The sequence below is a fragment of the Eleutherodactylus coqui genome, chromosome 5 (genome assembly GCF_035609145.1).
Source record: "Eleutherodactylus coqui strain aEleCoq1 chromosome 5, aEleCoq1.hap1, whole genome shotgun sequence".
Taxonomy (NCBI): Eukaryota; Metazoa; Chordata; class Amphibia; order Anura; family Eleutherodactylidae; genus Eleutherodactylus; species Eleutherodactylus coqui.
The window spans coordinates 196,424,022-196,449,992 of NC_089841.1; the positions used below are offsets into that span (position 1 = coordinate 196,424,022).

Here is a 25,971-nt window from a genome sequence, read left to right on the forward strand (position 1 = left end):
CTTGCTGTGTGAACTGTGTCCGGTTCTGCTGGACTCCTGGTTAGTGTAGGGACTAGCAGTATAACCAGGAGCCGTGGAGTGGCCTGCTAGCTTCCACGTCTTATACAAAACGTCAACTAATACCTGGTATTTATATTCAGCTTTTCATCTGTTACTAGTGGTTGTATTTTGGCTGCTGTATATTCTGGCTCTGTGTGTCCTGTTTAGTCCCTGTCATGTGGCATGTGAATGCGTCCTGTTCTGGTGCGTGGCTCCTAGGATCAGCTAGGGCCCAGATCAGAAGATTGCTGGGCTGCCCTTATCGGTGCAATGTCCCCGCTTAGGTAGGGCCATGCCAACCTCCCGGTAGCACAGGGTCAGATTGCCAGATACCTGTGTGCGTACCTAGTCCTCCTTTGTTCACCATCGTGTGGGCCCCGTGGTTAGTTGCCCACACGATCGTAACAACTCGTAAGGGTCCTTAGACTCAATCTCTCCTTCCCAGTTTTGTCATTTTATTGTATTTGTTGCACCTGTTAGTTCGGTGGGCTGTCTTGGATTGAGCGTTTGTCGTTTTAATGTGATTGGTATCTGGTCATATTCACACAGGCGATATTTTCTGGAGATTGACAAAGACCCTGCGCGCTCGAAACGTAGCATTTTAATTATTTTTGGCATGGAGGAATAAAACTACTCATTCTTTTTGCACTGATTTATGCTGCCACTCGCTTCTTTCTTCTAACCTCTAGGCTGGGGGCACATATGCAGCTTTTGTGGTATTTTTTGAACCTAAAGACAGGAGTGGATTCAAAGAAAACGGGAAGACTAAAGAAATGACTTTTCATCTATCATGTCTGGCGTTTTGAAATAAAAAAAAGCATCAAAAATTGCATGCGAGAATTCAGAAGCAGTAATATTTAAAATATTTACTTACTGTAAGAGAGGAAAAAGCTACTGCAGATGAGACAATCACAATACTACCACCGCTGTGAAAACAGAAAGAACACAGTCCTGCGGGTGAGCAATAGTGATGAGATGTAGAAGGCAATTATTGACGCAGTACAAAAATATCAAACAAGTCATCCATAATGCTACTAGTTGAATAGTAGAGGTTAAACCTTCACTATTAGAGATGAGCGAACACCAAAATGTTCGGGTGTTCGTTATTCGGAACGAACTTCCCGTGATGCTCGAGGGTTCGTTTCGAACAACGAACCCCATTGAAGTCAATGGGCGACCAGAACATTTTTGTATTTCGCCGATGCTCGCTAAGGTTTTCATGTGTGAAAATCTGGGCAATTCAGGAAAGTGATGGGAATGACACAGTGACGGATAGGGCAGGCGAGGGGCTACATGTTGGGCTGCATCTCAAGTTCACAGGTCCCACTATTAAGCCACAATAGCGGCAAGAGTGGGCCCCCCCCCCCCCCAACAACTTTTACTTCTGAAAAGCCCTCATTAGCATGGCATACCTTTGCTAAGCACCACACTACCTCCAACAAAGCACAATCACTGCCTGCATGACACACCACTGACACTTCTCCTGGGTTACATGCTGCCCAACCGCACCCCCTCCCCCCCACAGCGCACACCAAACTGTCCCTGCGCAGCCTTCAGCTGCCCTCATGCCACACCACCCTCATGTCTATTTAGAAGTGCGTCTGCCACGACGAGGGACCGCAGGCACACACTGCACAGGGTTGGCACGGCTAGGTAGCGACCCTCTTTAATAGGGGCGGGGCGATAGCCCACAATGCTGTACAGAAGCAATGAGAAATATAATCCTGTGCCACCGCCATCAGGAGCTGCACACCTGGGCATAGCAATGGGGAACCTATGTGCCACACACTATTCATTCTGTCAAGGTGTCTGCATGCCCCAGTCAGACTGGTAATATGCACCTTAACAGTAACCGCGTTGGTGGTAATGTGGTGGTGACTGCGGACCTAGTAGCACGGTTGTATTTTGTTGGTTTTCGGAATGTGGCCAGGATTAAGTAGGCCGTGGCGGGGGGATGGTGGGGGGGCTCTCTTGTAGTGTCGGTAAAGGTGAAATTCTTGGACTGCCACCAGACGAACCAATGCAAAGGCATTTGCCAACAATGTTTTCCCTGTTGGAGGAGGAGGGGGATGTTTTTGAGGCACTACGTGTCCTCTCCACGTGTCCGTGGTTATATGCACCTTAACAGTAACCGCGTTGGTGGTAATGTGGTGGTGACTGCGGACCTAGTAGCACGGTTGTATTTTGTTGGTTTTCGGAATGTGGCCAGGATTAAGTAGGCCGTGGCGGGGGGATGGTGGGGGGGCTCTCTTGTAGTGTCGGTAAAGGTGAAATTCTTGGACTGCCACCAGACGAACCAATGCAAAGGCATTTGCCAACAATGTTTTCCCTGTTGGAGGAGGAGGGGGATGTTTTTGAGGCACTACGTGTCCTCTCCACGTGTCCGTGGTTATATGCACCTTAACAGTAACCGCGTTGGTGGTAATGTGGTGGTGACTGCGGACCTAGTAGCACGGTTGTATTTTGTTGGTTTTCGGAATGTGGCCAGGATTAAGTAGGCCGTGGCGGGGGGATGGTGGGGGGGCTCTCTTGTAGTGTCGGTAAAGGTGAAATTCTTGGACTGCCACCAGACGAACCAATGCAAAGGCATTTGCCAACAATGTTTTCCCTGTTGGAGGAGGAGGGGGATGTTTTTGAGGCACTACGTGTCCTCTCCACGTGTCCGTGGTTATATGCACCTTAACAGTAACCGCGTTGGTGGTAATGTGGTGGTGACTGCGGACCTAGTAGCACGGTTGTATTTTGTTGGTTTTCGGAATGTGGCCAGGATTAAGTAGGCCGTGGCGGGGGGATGGTGGGGGGGCTCTCTTGTAGTGTCGGTAAAGGTGAAATTCTTGGACTGCCACCAGACGAACCAATGCAAAGGCATTTGCCAACAATGTTTTCCCTGTTGGAGGAGGAGGGGGATGTTTTTGAGGCACTACGTGTCCTCTCCACGTGTCCGTTCCATGTCAGCAATAGTAGCACTCAAGACAGGCCCCAGTAACAATTCTGAAGCAGCAGTATAGCGGGAGCGCAGTCTTCGTTCCATGTAAGCAATAGTAGCACTCAAGACAGGCCCCAGTAACAATTCTGAAGCAGCAGTATAGCGGGAGCGCAGTCTTCGTTCCATGTAAGCAATAGTAGCACTCAAGACAGGCCCCAGTAACAATTCTGAAGCAGCAGTATAGCGGGAGCGCAGTCTTCGTTCCATGTAAGCAATAGTAGCACTCAAGACAGGCCCCAGTAACAATTCCGAAGCAGCAGTATAGCGGGAGCGCAGTCTTAGTTCCATGTAAGCAATAGTAGCACTCAAGACAGGCCCCAGTAACAATTCCGAAGCAGCAGTATAGCGGGAGCGCAGTCTTCGTTCCATGTAAGCAATAGTAGCACTCAAGACAGGCCCCAGTAACAATTCCGAAGCAGCAGTATAGCGGGAGCGCAGTCTTAGTTCCATTTCAGTAGCCTTAGTATAGCCAAGGCACAAGTGACATTTATGTAGCTAAAGTGTAGGCCAACCCCACACACCTTTCTGTACCATGAGTGCAGGCGAAGAACATAGAAATTACTATGATTACACTGTAGGTGAGGGCCCCAAAAAATTGGTGTACCAACAGTACTAATGTACCTCAGTAAAAATTGGCCATGCCCAACCAAGATGGCAGGTGAATCGCTTTGGTTAATGTGGCTTAAGTGGTAACTAGGCCTGGAGGCAGCCCAGTGTAACGAAAAATTGGTTCAAGTTAAAGTTCCAACGCTTTTAAGCTAATTGAAACTTATAAAAATTGTTCTGAAAAATTATTTGAGTGAGCCTTGTGGCCCTAAGAAAAATTGCCCGTTCAGCGTGATTACGTGAGGTTTCAGGAGGAGGAGCAGGAGGAGGAGGAGGAGGAATATTAGACACAGATTGATGAAGCAGAAATGTCCCCGTTTTGGATGGTGAGAGAGAACGTAGCATCCATCCGTGGGTGCAGCCTACGTATTGCTTACGTATTGCTGCTGTCCGCTGGTGGAGAACAGAAGTCTGGGGAAATCCAGCCTTTGTTCATCTTGATGAGTGTTAGCCTGTCGGCACTGTCGGTTGACAAGCGGCTACGCTTATCTGTGATGATTCCCCCAGCCGCACTAAACACCCTTTCCGACAAGACGCTAGCCGCAGGACAAGCAAGCACCTCAAGGGCATACAGGGCTAGTTCAGGCCACGTGTCCAGCTTCGACACCCAGTAGTTGTAGGGGGCAGAGGCGTCACCAAGGATGGTCGTGCGATCCGCTACGTACTCCCTCACCATCCTTTTACAGTGCTCCCGCCGACTCAGCCGTGACTGGGGAGCGGTGACACAGTCTTGGTGGGGAGCCATAAAGCTGGCCAGGCCCTTAAAGACTGTTGCACTGCCTGGGATGTACATGCTGCTCGATCTACGCACATCCCCTGCTACCTTGCCCTCGGTACTGCGCCTTCTGCCACTAGCGCTGTCGGCTGGGAATTTTACCATCAGCTTGTCCGCAAGGGTCCTGTGGTATAGCAACACTCTCGAACCCCTTTCCTCTTCGGGAATCAGAGTGGGCAGGTTCTCCTTATACCGTGGATCGAGCAGTGTGTACACCCAGTAATCCGTCGTGGCCAGAATGCGTGCAACGCGAGGGTCACGAGAAAGGCATCCTAACATGAAGTCAGCCATGTGTGCCAGGGTACCAGTACGCAACACATGGCTGTCCTCACTAGGAAGATCACTTTCAGGATCCTCCTCCTCCTCCTCCTCCTCCTCCTCCTCAGGCCATACACGCTGAAAGGATGACAGGCAATCAGCCGGTGTACCGTCAGCAGCGGCCCAAGCTGTCTCTTCCCCCTCCTCCTCATCCTCCTCATGCTCCTCCTCCTCCTCCTGTACGCGCTGAGAAATAGACAGGAGGGTGCCCTGACTATCCAGCGGCATACTGTCTTCCCCCGCCCCCGTTTCCGAGCGCAAAGCAGCTGCCTTTATGGTTTGCAGGGAATTTCTCAAGATGCATAGCAGAGGAATGGTGACGCTAATGATTGTAGCATCGCCGCTCACCACCTGGGTAGACTCCTCAAAATTACCAAGGACATGGCAGATGTCTGCCAACCAGGCCCACTCTTCTGAAAGGAATTGAGGAGGCTGACTCCCACTGCGCCGCCCATGTTGGAGTTGGTATTCGACTATAGCTCTACGTTGTTCATAGAGCCTGGCCAACATGTGGAGCGTAGAGTTCCACCGTGTGGGCACGTCGCACAGCAGTCGGTGCACTGGCAGCTTAAAGTGATGTTGCAGGGTGCGCAGGGTGGCAGCGTCCGTGTGGGACTTGCGGAAATGTGCGCAGAGGCGGCGCGCCTTTACGAGCAGGTCTGACAAGCGTGGGTAGCTTTTCAGAAACCGCTGAACCACCAAATTAAAGACGTGGGCCAGGCATGGCACGTGCGTGAGGCTGCCGAGCTGCAGAGCCGCCACCAGGTTACGCCCGTTGTCACACACGACCATGCCCGGTTGGAGGCTCAGCGGCGCAAGCCAGCGGTCGGTCTGCTCTGTCAGACCCTGCAGCAGTTCGTGGGCCGTGTGCCTCTTATCGCCTAAGCTGAGTAGTTTCAGCACGGCCTGCTGACGCTTGCCCACCGCTGTGCTGCCACACCGCGCGACACCGACTGCTGGCGACATGCTGCTGCTAACACATCTTGATTGCGAGACAGAGGAGGAGGAGGAGGGTGCTTTAGTGGAGGAAGCATACACCTCCGCAGATACCAGCACCGAGCTGGGGCCCGCAATTCTGGGGGTGGGTAGGACGTGAGCGGTCCCAGGCTCTGACTCTGTCCCAGCCTCCACTAAATTCACCCAATGTGCCGTCAGGGAGATGTAGTGGCCCTGCCCGCCTGTGCTTGTCCACGTGTCCGTAGTTAAGTGGACCGTGGCAGTAACCGCGTTGGTGAGGGCGCGCACAATGTTGCGGGAGACGTGGTCGTGCAGGGCTGGGACGGCACATCGGGAAAAGTAGTGGCGACTGGGAACTGAGTAGCGCGGGGCCGCCGCCTCCATGATACTTTTGAAGGACTCAGTTTCCACAACCCTATACGGCAGCATCTCAAGGCTGATGAATTTTGCTATGTGGACGGTTAACGTTTGAGCGTGCGGGTGCGTGGCGGTGTACTTGCGCTTGCGCTCGAACACTTGCGCAAGCGACGGCTGAACGGTGCGCTGAACTACACTGCTGGATGGGGCCGAGGACAGCGGAGATGAGGGTGTGGGTGCAGGCCATGAGGCGGTAGTGCCTGTGTCCTGAGAGGGGGGTTGCATCTCAGTGGCAGGTTGGGGCACAGGGGGAGAGGCAGGGGTGCAAACCGGAGGCGGTGAACGGCCTTCGTCCCACCTTGTGGGGTGCTTGGCCATCATATGTCTGCGCATGGTGGTGGTGGTGAGGCTGTTGGTGTTGGCTCCCCGGCTGAGCTTTGCGCAACAAAGGTTGCACACCACTGTTCGTCGGTCGTCAGGCGTCTCTGTGAAAAACTGCCAGACCTTAGAGCACCTCGGCCTCTGCAGGGTGGCATGGCGCGAGGGGGCGCTTTGGGAAACACTTGGTGGATTATTCGGTCTGGCCCTGCCTCTACCCCTGGCCCTGGCCACCGCACTGCCTCTTGCAACCTGCCCTGCTGATGCCCCTGACTCCCCCTCTGAAGACCTGTCCTCCTGAGTAAGCGTTGCACACCAGGTGGGGTCAGTCACCTCATCGTCCTGCTGCTCTTCCTCCGAATCCTCTGTGCGCTGCTCCCTTGGACTTACTGCCCTTACTACTACCTCACTGCAAGACAACTGTGTCTGATCGTCATCGTCCTCCTCACCCACAGAAAGTTGTTGAGACAGTTGGCGGAAGTCCCCAGCCTCTTCCCTCGGACCCCGGGAACTTTCGAATGGTTGGGCATCAGTGACGATAAACTCCTCTGGTGGGAGAGGAACCGCTGCTGCCCAATCTAAGCAGGGGCCCGAGAACAGTTCCTGGGAGTGTTCCCGCTCCTGAGCAGGTGTCATTGTAGTGGAGTGAGGAGGCTGGGAGGAAGGAGGAGCAGCAGACAGAGGATTCGGATTTGCAGCAGTGGACGGCGCAGAACTGCGTGTTGACGATAGGTTGCTCGAAGCACTTTCTGCCATCCAGGACAGGACCTGCTCACACTGCTCATTTTCTAATAACCGTCTCCCGCGTGGACCCATTAATTGGGCGATGAATGTGGGGACGCCAGAAACGTGCCTCTCTCCTAATCGCGCAGCAGTCGGCTGCGACACACCGGGATCAGGAGCTCGGCCTGTGCCCACACCCTGACTTGGCCCTCCGCGTCCTCGGCCGCGTCCACGTCCTCTAGGCCTACCCCTACCCCTCAGCATGCTGTATTACCAGTGATTTGATTTCACAGGCAGGAAATAAATTGGCGCAAGACTGCAGGCCAAATATAATTTTTTCCCTTTTTGGAAAACGAAAGGCCCCACTGCCTCTAGTGAATGAATAATCTAAGTTTAATAACTGTGCTGTGTCCCTGCTAATGTGTCACAGAACGTGAGGGTAGCAGAGTTATTATAACTCTGGCAGAGCAGGTATTTTTTTTCCCAATTAAGGAAAGCAAATGGCGAAGCCAGCAGTAAAGCGTAGCTGGGTGCGTATGATTTAGCAATGTTTTTCACGCAGCTCACACGTGTCCACCGCCCGTAAGGACGGACAGAGGCTGGACAAATAGATTTGTTTTCACTTGTTTTTCCACCAAAAGGCAGCACTGCGTATATTCAATGAACATGAGAAGTTTAATAACTGTGCTGTGTCCCTGCTAATGTGTCACAGAACGTGAGGGTAGCAGAGTTATTATAACTCTGGCAGAGCAGGTATTTTTTTTCCCAATTAAGGAAAGCAAATGGCGAAGCCAGCAGTAAAGCGTAGCTGGGTGCGTATGATTTAGCAATGTTTTTCACGCAGCTCACACGTGTCCACCGCCCGTAAGGACGGACAGAGGCTGGACAAATAGATTTGTTTTCACTTGTTTTTCCACCAAAAGGCAGCACTGCGTATATTCAATGAACATGAGAAGTTTAATAACTGTGCTGTGTCCCTGCTAATGTGTCACAGAACGTGAGGGTAGCAGAGTTATTATAACTCTGGCAGAGCAGGTATTTTTTTTCCCAATTAAGGAAAGCAAATGGCGAAGCCAGCAGTAAAGCGTAGCTGGGTGCGTATGATTTAGCAATGTTTTTCACGCAGCTCACACGTGTCCACCGCCCGTAAGGACGGACAGAGGCCGGACAAATAGATTTGTTTTCACTTGTTTTTCCACCAAAAGGCAGCACTGCGTATATTCTATGAATAATAACTGTGTTGTGGCCCTGCCTATACAATTCTTTCCCTGCAGTATCAATGGAGGGTGGAATGCTCTGCAGAGGCGATTTTGAGAAGCCCAAAAAAATTGCAGCACAGCTAACAGCAGCCTGGACAGTACTGCACACGGATAAATATGGCCCTAGAAAGGACCGTTGAGGTTCTTGAAGGCTACACTCACTCCTAACACTCTCCCTGCCTATGCAGCACTTCTGTCCCTAATGCCAGGTGCAACGCTCTGCAGAGCCGATTTTGAGAAAAAAAAAATGCCACTGCTAACAGCAGCCAACACACAGCTATCAGTGGCCCTAATAAGGACCTTTGGGGGGTCTTGAAGCCTACACTAACTACCAATTCTTTCCCTACAGCAGCTCCGGTATAAACAGCACTGTCCCTCATCTAACTCACCAGGCATCTGAGGCGAGCCGCGGGAGGGGCCGACTTTTATATTAGGCGAACACCTGATCTCGCCAGCCACTCACAGCAGGGGGGTGGTATAGGGCTTAAACGTTGCAGGGGGTAGTTGTAATGCCTTCCCTGTCTTTCAATTGGCCAGAAAAGCGCGCTAACGTCTCAGGGAAGGAAGTGAAAGTAACCAGAACACCGCATGGTGTTCGTTACGAATAACGAACATCCCGAACACCCTAATATTCGCACGAATATCAAGCTCGGACGAACGCGTTCGCTCATCTCTATTCACTATGTAATTTAGAGGGGTAACTTAAAGAGCCTGGGTCAATGTGGGAAGGGAGGGACTTGTTATTTGTATAGCCCGTGCCGGCTGACATTGTTTCTTCTATACCCCCTATCGTTAGGCCTATGCTGGGATGAACACAGATTTTGTAAATACCAAACTTAAGATATACAGTGCAATATATGTTATACACGTCTATAGATTGTGAACTGTACACATAGTTTGTAGTTTCTTATTCACTTCAGTAATGTTAAGTCGTAGTACAACAAATGTAGATTGTGCTAAACAGATCACACTTTTAAAGAAAAGCCCACTTCATACCCCCAAATCCTCACCCTCTTTCCTGCATTTTGGGCACCACAAGCTTCACCAACAGGAATGTTGCTTTAATATTAACGTCCAGAATCTGAGAAAAGAATAGTTAGCAGAGTGACTATGTGAGTGATATATCACTAAAGACCTGTGCAACTACTGTTAGGGGAAGGGACCTGCTACGTACCCGGGCTCTCTTAGACTTCTATCCCAGAGACCCTACTGGGCAAACATTACTGGAAACGAAAGACTCATACACAGTGTGCCTTTGGAATAATGTTTCTCCTGGGAGTAGCCAGAGCTTGCCTGCCACCCAGCTCCCAAGGCTAGTCGGGTCTCGCTTGCCGCCCAGTGATGATCATGCTGACAGTAGGCCATACGCCTTCTCTCTCCTCTCAGGCATTAGTTTTAAGGCAAGCTTTTCCCTCGGATTGACAGATCTCCCCCAGCCTGGGTCACCTTTCCTTTCCCCCCTAGGTTAGGTCCACCCACCTTTTTTTTACCTTTACCATCTCCAGCTTCTTGACACTCCCCTTCACATTCCTCCCCTTGCCCTACACAAAGGTCGGTGATCCCATTTACTCTTTCTACCTTCCCCGCAACCCTCTCTTTCCATTCCCCATGTGCTCGCAAGTGCCACCGCTTATGGCTCCTCATGCCTACTTTACAATCCCTCATCGTTCTTAAGATCTATCAGATTATTGCTTTATCTGCTGTATTCGTACTATTACGCTGGATAGCAAGGGGAGTCTAGCTGCCACATATAGGGTAAATGAATGTGATCACAGCAAACTTTGATTGTGGGCACTGTGGACAGGTGTCAGCTGTTACCCCCAGCACCCACGGAGTATGGAGCAGGCTTGGGTCATGAGCCTGCTCCATACCTACCTCAGTGTCCAATGACAGGAGACTGTGGACTCTACTATAATGTGGGAAGGCAAGACAGCTCAAATTTTTTATACTATACAATTTTTTACGGTAGATGACCGCTATATCTATATAAGATCTGTCTGTGACCCCGCAGCCGGGAATAGTGACAGCAGCCCCGGATAGGAGAGGGCAGCGCTGCAGACGGGAGGCCGCAGCTGCCAACGTGGCCAGGGAGAGTGCCGCTGGGGACAGTGACAGCGGGCACGGTAAGGGGAGGCCGCAGGCACAGCAGCGCTGCTGAGGGAAGGCCGCCTCCGGGAACACTGCAGCCATCGACAGTGACAGCACCCCGGCAAAGGAAGCCCACAGCCAGTGCAGCAATGCTGTGCAGAGGCTGCTGCCGCTGGCACCTACAGTCACAGCCGGTCTGTGCTGAGTGCCAGGACCTGTTGTGAAGCTGATAACTTACAGCCTATCAGGAACAGGGAGCGTCACCCCCCCCCCCCCCCTGTCAAGCACCAACTATCTTGTCACCACCCACACTTCCGGTGGTGACAAGATACAAGAACACCTAAAAGGTCTGCCATTTTTCTAAAGTAGCACCACTGTAGTGACTATGTCTGGAATTGCAGCTTAGACTAAGAGCTTTTACCCACCAGCATGTTTTTTTAACACTGCGATATCGCAGCGTTCTTTTACTGCAAGTGTCAATGGGACTTTCCAATGGTAAAATCGCATCGCACAAAAATCGCAAGTTTGCACTTCTGCGATTTTTGTGCAATGCGATGTTAACATTAGAAAGTCCCATTGACATTTGCAGTAAAAAAAAAAAAAACACGCAGCGATATCACAGCATTAAGAAAATGCTAGTGGGTAAAAGCCCTAATTCAAGTACTTTTTCAAGTATTTATCCCCTAAGGAAACATGAAGTTTGTAGAAATGCCATGATTTTATCACAACAAAATGTCACCATGTAGCCAAAGCCTAAAGGTCCATTTACACGCATCAATTAGCACTCAAAATTCGTTCAATCAAAGGCATATGAGCGATAATCATTGCGTGTAAACGCTGCCATCGTTAGCTATTCGGCTCGAAGAGAGTTTTAGGGCAAGCTTAAAATCCATTGTTCAGACGGAGGTAGATAACAGGGACCATACACTGTTCTGTATGGGAATCAGAGATTACATTGTATTCTGCCGACAGCCCAAGCGAGAACAAAAGGAGCTGTGTGCAGAGCTCAGACCACATGCTGTGCTTTGCAAACAGCTCCCGGAGGCCCTTTTACACACTAATGAAGCTAATAAAGTGTTTATGGACATTAATGTCCATTAACACTTTATGCAAAATGTCAATCATTCAATCGTTTGTCTTTGCGTGTAGATGGGCCTTAACTGGATAACTTATTGGGACTTTGGTCAGCACTGCAACAACTGTAGAGTAGATTATTTTTCCATTCCACTGAATAGGAAACGTATCCAGCAATTTCCAAGGACTTTGCACTGACCTCCAGACAAGGACTGTATATAACACTGACCAGCAAGGAATACATTGTGTATACTGATGAGGTATTACAGAGAATTATAAGCAGTGATGGCATCGTAATACATGAAGTGCTTTTTTAACCAGTCTTACCTTTTCCCACACTTCCTCTGTAGAGTCCAATATGTTCCCCACAAAGGGGTTAACAGCAGCATTGGAAACAAGGATATCAACTCCCCCAAATTTCTGTACAGCCTGGAAAATGGATGCATGAAAAGAGTTTACTGTGTAATCAACATGGGCTGGAGGTTACATCTGATAGCAAATATATTAATACTCTATTAACGGGTTAAAGGTGTTGTCTCATGAGAGACAACCGATTTCAAAAGATGTTGGGGTGATCAGCTAATCACCACAGGCCATGCTCCGGGCGCTTGAGACAAAACTCATTTACCAGGGCAGGTGGATGTCCGGCAGGCATTGACTGCAGAGGAGATGTAGTAATGAGTCCATTCAGGCGAATGGCCATCAGTGTACTAGATGGCTCATACCACCTGAACAGCAAAGCTTCATACAGAACAGCTTTCCATTGTGGCTCATAGAGGGGGTCTCAAGTGGGAGACCACCCTTCCCCATGACATCCATGGGCCCTAATGGGGTAGACGGACAGGGCTTGTCTTCATGAGACATTGCCTTTTATTTGTTGCCAGAAGACAAAAAGTGGATGGCAAAATAAACTGTAGCAATTAGTGCCAGGCAGCTGCCATCAAGTCGAATAGGATCATAGGTGTGCATGATGAGAATATAAATGACTTTTCAGACCACACAAACACTGGGCAGATTATATAATACCGTCTAATAGACATCGCAAACTTAGTCTTAAAATCTGTCAGATTTATCACAATGAAAATAGTTTAGCACAGTGTTAGCCAGTGGAGCAAAGTGTGATTGTCCTCAGTAAGAGAAACCAAGTCATCTTGTAGATACCTTTTAATGGTTAACAAAGACATGATATTCTAGCGAACCTTTGAACCTACTCAGGGTTCTTCCCCAGGCCAAATGGAACAGATCTACAGATGTATTTATATAAAACACATCAAATGATCATATGCGAGGGCACAAACATGGTGTGATTAATTTGCACTTGAAATGAATTCCAAAACAGGATGAGAGGGCACAGACATGATGTAATTAATAGCACTTAGAGAAATACCAGAAAGGGATGAGCATAAGGCTGCCTGTCCATGGGCAATAGTTCATTGCGTTACCCGCGGTGATAATCCGGCTGCGGGTAACAAAGTGAACGCTTTCCATAGTGTTGCTATGGAAACCGCAGCCCCGATGTCCATGAGCGGAGAATCTTAGCGATTCTCCGCTCGCTAGATTCCAATAGTGGCATGCCGCGGGTCTCCACGGTGAGCCTATCTGTCAGATAGGCTCACAGCAGAGACCTGACAGCTCGTCCCCCTCATCTCCTGCAGGGGAATATCGCTAGTGATAATCCGTCACGGCCGTGGATGGGGGGGCCTTAGGGTTTCTCATATTTCATCATCTCCACTGTTGCAAAAACCCCTGCGAGATTCTTTCCGATTTAATACATTGACTGCTGGATGATAAGTTTGGCATATCTTTAGACTGTCTATTCTAACTCTATACTACCTATTAGTTGGCTTGGTTTTCCAGACAGATTTCGGACCAAAATACTGGCTGGCAAGATGTTGCAATAAACCCCACCCTTTTCTCAAAAAGCTGCAGCCCCTTTTCAGGGTTTGCAAAAAATTTCACACTAAAGGGGTTATCCAGGTAGCGCCTGCCAAGATATACCAGGGTGGGAGCGGAAGCGCTGCTCCAACCCCTGTGTAGCGGTTAACGCTTGTATTAGTAGAAGAAAATCTCACTGAAATCAATGGGAGCCCAGCCTGCAATTTCAAGTCCATTTCCCATCAATTAAGAGTGCTGGCCACTACACAGGTCGGAGCAGTGGCTTCCACTCTGATCCCGATGTCTGACGGCGGACGCTGCCTAGATAGCGCCTTTAAGCTTCATCCACAATGCCGAGCACAATGAAGGTCTCTCCATCAGCATGGACAAGGTTCTCCTACAGCAAGAGTGATGGAACTATGCAGCACTCTTCTCCAGGAGAGAATTCATTACATTTCTTTCAAAGGGATGTGAACAGAAAAGTAATTATTTTTTACTCTTTAATCAGGACAGTTAGCAACTAACCCATAGATGTTGTATCGCCTCACCCCTGAGGAACACTGCAGAATAGCTTGAACTACGGTAGAGGGACGTATGACTTTTTTTCATCCTATGTACAAATAACTTTTGCTATGTCAATGGGGAATTTTTTGAAGTCTTATAGGGAAAATGCCTCAGAAAATGGCCGCCCCATCTGAGTTCTTTCAGAAGAAATGCATTACACACTTACGATGTTCACTAGTTTTACTCGGTCTTCATTTTTCCCCACGTGGCAGACTGTCCCTTCTACATCCAGACCTTCCATTTTCAGTTCTTGAACAGCCTTGTCCACATTTTGTTGCTTTCGGCTACTGACAAGAACCTTAGCACCATCCTGAGCAAGTCGTCGTGCAATAGCCAAGCCGATTCTGTAAAGGCACTTTAACGTTATAACGCTTTATACAAACAGTCCAAATTAATCTCATAGCATGCAACTAAGGGGGATTCAACATGACCAACCTCTGTTACTCCAAATAGCTCCCCATACATATAAGATCATTGGCCAACTTTTATCTGTCGTATATATCCAGCTTTCTGGCCAGAAGGGCTACAGACTAATCCGTATAACGAAATAATGCTAGCAAATCTGCTTGCAGTCTACAGCCTGCCTACATTGGATTTGATGCGTCATCGATCCCCATGTATAACCAATGCATCATCACACGGGCGTACCCAGTTTTGGTCTATAGAAAATGCACCGTTTTCACTGTGTATGTATGTGCATTTTTTATGCTCATATTTATTGCATCCGTATCCACTGCATTTTTAATGCACGGAAAGAAAACCTCAAGAAGGCAATACAAACCAAAATATAACAAGGAGGGGGAAGGGGGGGGGTTATGTTTTTTACACATGTAAAATATGCACTTAAGAAAACACATAACTGAATACAGCAATATACTTCAATAATCAGATAGTAAAAAATACAGAATGAGTGGGGACAGAAAATACACCCGTATGAACGGGCCCTTATAGCTTTTTAACGATATGCAAATTCACTGCAATTCTAATACCCACACATCAAACTGTCACTTCTGTGTGTGAAACCACATAACCGCAAACCCGGAACATTGTTGGAATGTCATTTTTTAGGTCGATATGGGGCCATATTTTACTAGGCATCGTCGCCGCAGTAAAGATTTTCAGCTTCGTTGTTAACAAAAAAAAAAAAGGCCTAAACAGGGAAGACAACGTCCCGAGCCGGCGAGTCAGAAATGTGCTCAGGGCACTCGTCACTTTCTACCTCATTCATCTTCATAGATTGTGCATAGTGCATCAGTAAGTAGGAGGAGACAATATCCAGAAGAACATGACACTTCCATCTGAAGGCAGCCTGACATTCAGGTGATGAGACGCAACGCTCCTCCTGCTCCAGGCCAGCGGGCACGTTCAATGCCACCTCCATTAACTCTTTAACTATTCTAAATGTAAACGATAGATGAACAACTAGATATTTCAAGGTGCTTTTACGCTTAGCATTCGGATTCCTGCGATCCAGTGATAATCTTAATGATTATCGCTTAGTGTAAACGCGTGCACCGACTGGACGACAAACGAGACCTTGTTCAGCTTCTGAATGCAGAACACTGAACAATGTATCATTCCGTGTAAACAGGCAGTCGTTCACTTATGAACAACTGCTTGCTTAATGTGAATGGAGGCGGAACGATCCCCGGCCCGCTCCGTCTCCGTTCACTAGCAATGACTGTTCCTGTGTAAAAATACCCTTAAACTGAATAAAAAGTGTCGTGCCAAACAGATAAATTACCCATCTGTCGACGCCGTCACCAGAGCCACTTTGCCTTCCAGTTTCCCGGGAGTCTGCAGTCCCCTTACACTCTGCATTGTGTAAGATCCTCCGCTGGTGGGTGAGAAGGACAGCAAACGCCGGAGTGACAAGCGAAACATGGGAGAGAATAGTGGACTGCGCACCTACAGGAGAAGAAGAAGAGGAGTGTGAATAATAACCCAAGCAAAGAGCATCATATAGCGGCTGCAATACTGGTATTTGCATCAAAGTGTGATTGTTCTCAGTAAGAGAAACCAAGTAATCTTGTAGATATGATACCTTTTAATTAGAGATGAGCGAGCGTACTCGGAAAAGCACTACTCGCTCGAGTAATTTGCTTTATCCGAGTATCGCTGTGCTCATCCCTGAAGATTCGGGTGCCGGCACGGAGCGGGGAGCTGCAGGGGAGAGCGGGGAGGAACGGAGGTAAGATCTTTCTCTCCCTCTCTCCCGCCCGCTCTCCCCTGCTCCCCGCTGCGACTCACCTGTTAGCCGCAGCGGCACTCGAATCTTCAGGGACGAGCACAGTGATACTCGGATAAAGCAAATTAATCGAGCGAGTAGTGCTTTTCCGAGTACGCTCGCTCATCTCTACTTTTAATGTCTAACAAAAATACATGATGTTATTGCAAGCTTTCAAACCTACTTGGGAGCAAGTCTAGTTCATATTTATATTACAACATACACATGATCACATGGGATGGTACAGACATGGTGAACTATAAATATCAGGGAGGGAGGGATGAGCAAAACAGTAAATAACACTGATAAACAGATCAGTCAATCTTTCTGACTTGAGTATGTCTTGATCATTTTATTATGCAAGAAACAAAAATGAAATTGAAAACTTTGATGTTATATGTAGCCCATGTAAGTTAAATATTTGTAGCATTATCCAAATGCACAAGGTTTGATGAGTGACAGTCGGGATAGGTCTTCTCACTACAAGATAAATATCTGGCCCCAAAGGAAAATCTCTGCCCTGGAGAGAAAAATGTCCAGCATGATCCTTTAGCAGAAAGAAACAAAATTCTTTTGTCCCCTCTACATATAAAATTTGTTCCATTATGCCTGAAGAAGAGCTCCAAGAAGGTTTGAAAGCTCGCTATAACATCATGTATTTTGTTAGCCATTAAAAGGTATCATATCTATAAGATTACTTGGTTTGTCTCACAGAGAACAATCACATTTTACTCTACTGGCTAAACTCTTTTCATTTTGCATCAGCAGGCTCACAGTAAAGCTGAGATTCGTAACTATACGAGAAAAATAAACTTACCTGATACATGGCGACAAATGCTGATGGGTTCTGGTTTGTTCTAATACAGTGCTTGGCGGGTAATGCACATGCTTAGGCAAAGTCAGGAATGGATACAATGGAAAGAGGACAAATATACAGCTTTCCTTTAGAATCCAGCCAAGTGTCAACAAAACAATAAAACAGCCTTTATACCTGCCAGTCCTCAAGCACCTGATCAGGTCACGGTGCCATTAACAGATGGTTTTATTATGAACTACAAAATCTCAGCAAAGAAACCTGCAAAAAAGCCCGTCCATTTAATTGCATGCAATATAACTACTGAATAAAAAGGTGCTTTTACACGGAACACTTATTCAGATTTCCGCGACCTATTGAGAATCTGAAATATTGTTCAGTGTAGATGCATGCACCGACTGAACAACGAACAAGATGTTGTTCCCCATTCAGTTTCTGCATGCAAAAAACTGAACGTTGGATTGTTCCATGTAAACAGGCAGTCGTTCACTTGTGGACGACTGCCTGTTACTGGGAATGGAGGCCGGCAGGAATGATCCCCGGCCCGCTCCGCCTCTATTCACTAGCAATGATTGTTCCTGTGTAAAAGCAGCGGACCAATAATCGTTGGGATGATCTGTTAGGTATCTGCCCCCGACAGAACATCCCGTGCAAGACCGGGCTCATGCGAACGGGTTGGATTCCGCATGCAAGAGGACAGCAGATGATTCAGGCTGTGAGCCCGGACGGTAACACGGAAAAGAACGGAACCATTCACTTGTATACGTCCACCATATTAGACCTAAACACCAATGTTGTACCATTATAAACAATACTGTGCTTAGGAATTCAAATATATATATATCATACATTAGGGTATGTCATACACATGCATGCGTTATTTTTGATTCAGTGTGTCACTTTTCTTATGTATTGACAAATTCAGAGTTGATTGGGTGTAAAAAAAAATTTTTGGAAAGCAATTTTTGCTACCGGAGGGAACACACAATTCACTTAAAATTCAGCGTCTTTCCTAGAAGTCCACCGTTTTCGTTGTAACATTTGCTCGGTGATTATTCCTATGCCTGTGTACAGGCCATCTAGGAGAAGATAAGAAACACCTCATATGTGATACCAAAATGGTGTTTCGTGCCAAAGAGCATGCTATGAAATAATCAAGAGCAGAGGAAAATTCTAATGTTGCAAAAATAAGGGGTTTTACCTACCCGATAATTGGGTTTCCAGGAATCTCCACGACAGCACCACCTGAGATAGCCTCCTCCTGATTGGAGAGGAACACACCGAGAGGTTAAAAAGCTCCCCCTCTCCCACCTTCCTCAGTGGTTTCTAACGAATTGCTGGGGCAGGAGCTTAACCTAAATCTTTACCTAACTGGTATTTTAACCTATATTTTTACTAAGTGAAATTATATTTCGTAAATTTTTCCTAGTTTTTTTTGGGGGGGTGGGAATGTACGGGTGCTGTTATGGAGACTCCTGGAAACCCGATTATCTGGTAGGTATAATCACCTATTTCCCCATTCGTCTCCACGACAGCACCACCTGAGACATACCAACTAAAAATTTTCTAGGGTGGGATTGCCGCCGAGAGGACCTTGTGGCTAAAAGCCATGTCCTCGTCCTGCTGCACTTTTACCCTATAATGCTTAACGAAAGTGTGCGGCTTCCTCCAAACTGCAGCCTTGAATATCTGTTCAACAGACGCTGAACTATGCTCGGCCCATGAAGACGCTACTGCTCTTGTGGAGTGGGCTTTAAGAACTGAGGGGACTTCTTTCCGCAGGGCTGTATAGGATTCCATAATGGCCAGGCGGATCCCCCTGGCTATGGAGCTGTTTGCCGCCTTTTTGCCTTTGTTTGGGCCAAAGAACTGGACGAACAGGTTGTAGTCTCCTCTCCAGTGACTTGTGGTGTCAATATTACTCAGGATCGCTCTCCTGATGTCCAGGCAGTTTAGGGTTTTTTCTCCCTCGTCTTCAGGTTTATTGAAGAATTAGGGGATTACTACATTTTGAGCTCTATGGAAGGGTGGCACTACCTTTGGCATAAAGGCTGGATCTGTTTTAAACACTAACTTTGTGTCAGTGATTTTAAGGAACGGGTGGCGGATAGATAGGGCCTGTAGTTTACTAACCCGTCTTGCTGAGGGGTAATGGCTACCAGGAAGACTGTTTTAATTGTGAGCATCTTTATTGACAGTGCCTCGATCGGTTCAAAGGGTTCTGCTGACATAGCCTTCAGGACCCAATTTAGATTCCAGTCCGGAAATATATTTGTGGGCCCAGGTCGTAACCTGTCTGCTGCTGTCAGGAATCTGCTAATCCACCTGCTCTCTGATAACTTGGTGTCAAATAGAGCACTAAGGGCTGCGACCTGAACTCTTAGGGTGCTTTGGGAGAGGCCCATATCCAGGCCCTCTTGCAAGAACACTAAGATTAACCCCTTGAGTGGCACGCCCGGAAAATTTCCGGGGACGAGCTCCACTGCTCATAGTGACATAGCCCGGAAGATTTCCGGGCTATGTATCACTATGGGAGCTGCAGAGCACAATGCCACAAGCTGTGGCACTGTGATCTGCCTGCACAGACCCACACAGAGCAGTGCAAGGGCTTTGAAAAACCAGCAGAAGATATTGCCGACATGTCGGCAATGTCCTGCTTTGTTTACAAGTTGCCATAGAGACCATCTGCTTGTCAGAAGCAAGCCGATGGTCTCTGTGGCAGGGAGAGCTGGTTGTTAGCTGTCAGAGGACAGCTAGGTACTAGCTCTTACAGCAGAGATCAGAGAAAACCTCCCATCTCTGCTGTGTTAACCCTTTACATGCTGCCGTCTATGTGACTGCAGCATGTAAAGGGCTGTCACTGCAGCATGTAAAGGGCTATCACCATCGGACCCCCGGAATGTGATCAGGGGTCCTGATGGGTCCCTGTGGAAGTCCCCTAAAGGGACAAAAAAAAAAAAAAACATTTAAAAAAAAAAAAGTTAAAAAATTATTAAAAAAATAAAAAAAACACTTGTCTCCCTTTACTTTGTAAAAAATCAAAAATACAATCACACATGTGGTATCCATGCGTCGTAATGACCCAGAGAAGGAAGTTAATACATTATTTAACCCCTTAATGACATGGCCCCTTTTTTTCTTTTTTCCCCATTTTTTTTCCTCCCCCCTGTTTAAAAAATCACAACTTGTCCTGCAAAAAACAAGCCCTCATATGGCCATGTCAATGGAAAAATGAAAAAGTTATGGCTCTTGAGACGCAACTGCAAAACTAGTTGAAATTCAATGATTAGACCATTTTTAAAAAACCTGCCCTGGTGGGCACGACAGGGTGGTAGGAAACCTGCCACTCAAGGGGTTAAGGGGATGTCCGGAACGGAGCCTGGGGAATCTCTCCCCTGCCTCCATGAGGTAAACCTCTTCCAGACCTTTTGATAGATAAGGTTGGTTGTTTTCTTCCTACTTGACATTAGGGTCCCAATTACTTTCTCAGAGAACCTTCTCCCTCTCAGTGTGGATTCCTCAAGATCCAGGCTGTTAGGTGGGATTTGTCTCTATCTGGGTAGCTCAGGGGTCCCTGCGTCAGTAGATCTGCCCGGGCCGGGAAGATGACTGGGTCCTGGATGTTCAGAGTTTTTAGAAGACCGAACCAGCTTTTCTTTGGCCAGAAGGGGGCCATTAGGATTAGCGTACATATCTGTGATATGAAGTATTGCAACACTCTTGGAATCAATGGTATTGGAGGAAAGGCATACACAAGCTTTTTTCCCCAATCCTGGCTCAGGGTGTCTACTGCTGTTGGCTGGTCCCTTGCTCTGAGGGAGAAGAAGTTCTTCACCTTGGCATTTTCCCTGGTTGCAAATACATCCAGTTGTGGGGGTCCCCACTTGTTCGTCAGGATTCTGAACGCCTCCTGAGATAGAGACCACTCTCCTGGGTCTATATGTCTTCTGCTGAAGAAATCTGCCCTCTGGTTCACCACCGCCTTTAGATGTGTTGCCGAAATTGAGAGGACTCGGCCCTCTGCCCAGCTGAAGATTTTCTGGGAGATGCTCTGTAGGGCTGCTGACCTTGTGCCCCCCTGGCACAGAATGTGGACAACCGGCGATGCTTGCGACCTCAAAGCACTCATTGATTGGGAGGCAGAGACCATCACTGTTTTCACAGCAAACAAGTTTTTGGCCCAACTTGATACATTGAAAGTTGTCCCCTCCGGAGCTTCCCCTATATTCACTGCACACTCAAAGTTGTGAGAGAGCAGTCCAATGGGTTACAGAGTGCAGCTGAATCAGTGTGTGGTTGGTCCAAGAGAGATGGCTTTAGACCAACACCGTTGCGTAATCAGAGAGTGAAGCTTTCTTTGAAAACAAAGGAAGACTTTCTAAAAGCATTCCAAGCTTAAACAATAACTAATAACTAGCGGTATATCACTGACTGCCTGGAGTTTTGCTTTGGTGCACTAAAACAAAATGCAGATAGACTTTTTTGCAGTTCAGTCATTATTCGTATGCACCATGTTTTATCCCCTGTTTGTTCTTATGTTCAAGTTATTGAAACTTACTGGTGTTTTATTATCACTAGCCGTGACTTAAGTAGGTTTTATTTTGCTTCCATCTTGCAGTTTAATTATTAAATAAATTGTATTCATTGATACTAAATGTCTCTATACTGTCAATAAAAGGCAATTGTAATATGATTATTATGAACATTATCAGGATGTTTTAATTACCATTTCCCGGTAGGTAAACCTCAATACTTTACAAAATAATACCAGAAATGAATTCTCCATATCCAAATACATTAGGTTCCAAATGTGCAAGCCAATGTATAAAAATGTATGATTTTCACTGACACATGACATACCCTATTATACATACACAGTTTGTAAAATAAAGAAAGAAAAATCAAGCACCTAGAAGAAGTTTTTGTTTTGCTGCAAAACTCGGCCTACAGTTCCATCTCTGCAGCATGTATATAACTTGATTTAAAAGAATGAGGTTCATATTCGTGTTAGATTTGTGCATCTTGTAAAGCACAAATCTCTCACAATATTCTCAGCCGTGTGAAAATGACCTTAATAGAGTTTGAGAGGGGCGCATTATTGGAATATGAGAGGGTGAGTGGTCGTTAAGACGGATTGCCCCTCACCTGGGCCGTTCTGATCAAACTGTTAGGAGGTGTTGGGACCAGTGGATGCATGAGGGTACACAAGGTGACCGGGCTTAGGACACCCTGGACAGACCAACAGGAGAGAGGATTGTCTGACTGTCCAACAAACATAAGCAGCTCCGACTGTTGTGTTGTCCGCCATCGAGAGACAGGTGGCACCATCATTACACCACTGTGGCTGTCAGAACAATTTCCAGGCACTTGGCTGAAGGACATTTGGTCTCACTGCCCCCATTACATGTACTGCTTTTGACAACCGCAGTCGCCTCCATTTGCAGCGGTGTCATGAACGAGCAAACTATACTGTTACGGGGCGAAGCCTGGTTGTCTTCAGCAATGTATCTAGGTTTGGTTTGGGCGCTGATGGGCGTGTTCATGTTTGAAAACTGGGTGGTGAGCACCTAAATCCTGCCTTTGCTATGTAGCAGCATACTGCCCTCTGCTGGTGTGATGGTCTGGTGGGGGGGGGGGGAAGCATTGCATCAACAGTCGGCGACCCCTAGTAGTGGTACGAGGGACAATGACTGCTCAGCGATATGTTGAGGACCTCCTGCAGCCACATGTGTTCCTCTCATGGCAGCTTCCAAGAGGCAGCCAGCAGGATAATGCTCGGCTGCACACACAGGGGGGTCACAGGAGCCCCCACAACATTGTTACACTTGTGTGGACTGTCCGGTCACCATGTAAATTGCCAATAGGACATGACTGGGACAAAGATTTCCACAGCCTACGAGTTTGATCTATGATCTAGAGCAGCGTTTTTCAAACTGTGCTCCGTTGAGAGCTTCTCAGGGGCTCCGACCAAGGGTCTAGGTCCCCACTCTACTCACTGATGTAGCAGTGTTTGGGCAGGCTCTTGTGAATAACAGGACCTACGGTGGTATATCGATGCATCTCACATGAGCCGGATCCGGTCATTTTTTCACTCTAACCTGTCTGGACACTGCTGTAGCGGAAAGTAGAATGGTGACTAATGGCGGGGGGGACAACAATAGGAGAGAGCCCATTACTCCTGGGGCAACAATAGGAGGGAGCCTTCTACTACCAGAAGAGAGCAAGGGGGAGTTTACTACTGGGGGGAAATAGCAATAGGGTCTACCCATTACCACTGGCGTTCAGCAATAGAGACCAACCATTACCACCGGGGGTCAGCAATAGGGGCCACCCATTACTACTGGGGGTCAGCAATAGGGGCCACCCATTACTACCGGGACCACCAATATAGGGGGTCACTATTACTACATGGGGTGAATTTGCTGCGGAATTCACAGTACTTGTAGAAGCAAAGTACATGAGATTTTGAAAATCTCATCCACATGTGGAAAACATCTGCACCAAACCTGTGCGGCTACTGACATGTGGTATGGAATTTAATTCTGCAGAATGTTAATTTAATTATTTTTTTTAAACAACGGAGGTAACACTCATATGTTGTGATAAGCGATTCTCCCTAACCCCTCCCTTGACCACACCCCCTGTCCTGCTTTTGGGCTCCACTGGAAACTTTTGCTTCAAAAAGGGCTCCATTGCTGAAAAAGTTTGAGAACCACTGATCTAGAGGCACAGTTGCAGCAAGTGTGAACTGATATGCTTCAGGATACCATACAAATCCTGTATGCCTCCATGCCCGCCCGTATCACATCTTGTATCCAAGCTAGAGGTGGTACAACATGGTACTAGAGCCTCCATGCCCGCCCGTATCACATCTTGTATCTAAGCTAGAGGCGGTACAACAGGGTACTAGAGCCTCTATGCCCGCCTGTATCACATCTTGTATCCAAGCTAGTACAACAGGGTAGTAGAGCCTGTACAACAGGGTAGTAGAGCCTCCATACCCACCCGCATCACACCTTGTATCTTAGCTAGAGGCAGTACAACAGAGTTCTAGAGCCTCCATGCCAACCCGTATCACATCCTGTATCCAAGGTAGAGGTGGTACAATAGGGTACTAGAGCCTCCATGCCCACCCGTTTCACAACTTGTACCCAAGCTAGAGGCGGTACAACTGGGTACTAGAGCCTATATACCCACCCTTATCACAACTTGTATCCAAGCTATAGGCGGTACAACAGGGTACTTGTTATGTACGGGCAACACCAGGGCACCATGCCTCAGCACAGACGTAAGGCGGCATTCACACAAACGCCATAAACACACACAAAATGCACACTTAACAACAAGGAAGGACTGTGAATTGGTCTCAGGGGCAGACATAACATATCCCTACTTTAAACGGGACAACCACCACATGAAACCTGCCCACAAGCAGGGCGATTGCCCCGATAAGGACGACCTCACACTGGAACCTAGAGACCTACCTATCCCTGGATGGCAAACGATTCATAGCAGGGGAGGACGCAGCTCACACCAACTCACGGAACAGGACTTTTCACACCTTATGTCTGGAAACCTACACAGACACTGAACATGTTGCTGTTCACACCAACACCCCAGAAACTTGCAAGCAAAATAAAACAGGACTGTTCATTCACCTTGTCTGGCATCTGCACAGATCCAATGAACACAACCCTGTTCACACACATGTCCAGCCACCTGGTGAATAACACAAAGCAGAAAGTGGGATTAACACAGAATGCATAAACAAGATAAAATGACCAGCATTTTCTGGCAAGAGAAGCTAGTATATATGTGCAGCAGACCAGAGGGAGTAGCTGGCGAATACCATATCCAACCAGCTCAATTAACCCCCACCTGTGAAGCTGTGCTACTGGAGATCTAAGTAGAACAACATATCCCAGCTGCACAACCTGACAGTACCTCCCCTGAAAAAAAAAAAAAAAAAGAAAGAAAGGGCCTCTGGTACTGTAAGGCATAATTTTTTTTTAGTAGCTCCCCCAAACAACAGACGTTTCATTGGACATATCTTGCGGGCCATACATCAACGCATGAACAACATACAGGAGGGAGTAAACTATTGTGCACCTCTGAACAGGACCAATGCACCTTACACAAATGTCACAGTCACAGTAGCCTGCAAAGAGAGTGCACATCCCAGAGGGCAAAAGATAGCAACCCTCTCTACTGACAATGTTGCATAGGACTTATCCATATGGGCCTAGTGCAGGACACATACATGTCAGGTAGCAGAGGGAATAAAACACTGGTACATACCACAGCGGTCTGCAGCAAAAGGTCAGGCTGGTCATTATGTCATGTCTGCCAGGCACACCAAGGCACCATACCTCAGCACGGATGCAGGGCGGTGTCCACACATACACCAGAAGCACATACAATGCACACTGAACACCAAAGGTAGGACTGCGTACTGAACTCACAGGCAAACATATCATATCTCTACACTAAGGAGACAACCACAATGTAAAATCTGCCTGCAAGCAGGGTGATCGTCCCGATAAGGACGTCCTGCACTGGAACCTATGGACCTACCTATCCGTAGATGGCAAACGATCCACAGCAGGACAGGATGCAGCTCACACCAACTCACAGAACAGGGCTGTTCACACCTGATGTCTGGAAACCTACACAGACATTGAACACGTCACAGTACACTCCAACACACTAGGGATTGCATGCAACACAGAACAGGACTATTAACACACTTTGCCTGACACCTGCACAGACCCAATAAACACAACACTGTTCACACATTTGGCCACCTACACAGACACGCACCACACATCATGCATAAATGCAAAGCCCCAGGGTTACAGAGAAACCCAACACAGAAACCCCATCCAGAGCTCACATGCATACAGATAAACCATTGTTAGCACAAGTGTCCTC

At 47.6% G+C, this 25,971-nt stretch overlaps 1 protein-coding gene across 1 annotated transcript in view; it reads right to left on the reverse strand.

Annotated features, from left to right (window-relative positions):
- The window catches only part of LOC136627037 (dehydrogenase/reductase SDR family member 4-like), a 46,620-nt gene extending 29,460 nt beyond the window's left edge, over window positions 1-17,160 (reverse strand). Inside the window, exons 1-6 of the mRNA XM_066601988.1 lie at window positions 17,044-17,160; window positions 15,744-15,907; window positions 14,166-14,343; window positions 11,888-11,989; window positions 9,409-9,479; window positions 914-965 (exon numbers count right to left, since the gene is read on the reverse strand). Coding sequence (XP_066458085.1) covers window positions 914-965; window positions 9,409-9,479; window positions 11,888-11,989; window positions 14,166-14,343; window positions 15,744-15,907; window positions 17,044-17,052 — 576 coding nt within the window. The 5' untranslated portion in view covers window positions 17,053-17,160. The remainder of the gene's footprint in view (window positions 1-913; window positions 966-9,408; window positions 9,480-11,887; window positions 11,990-14,165; window positions 14,344-15,743; window positions 15,908-17,043) is intronic.
- Window positions 17,161-25,971: the final 8,811 nt, after the last annotated feature.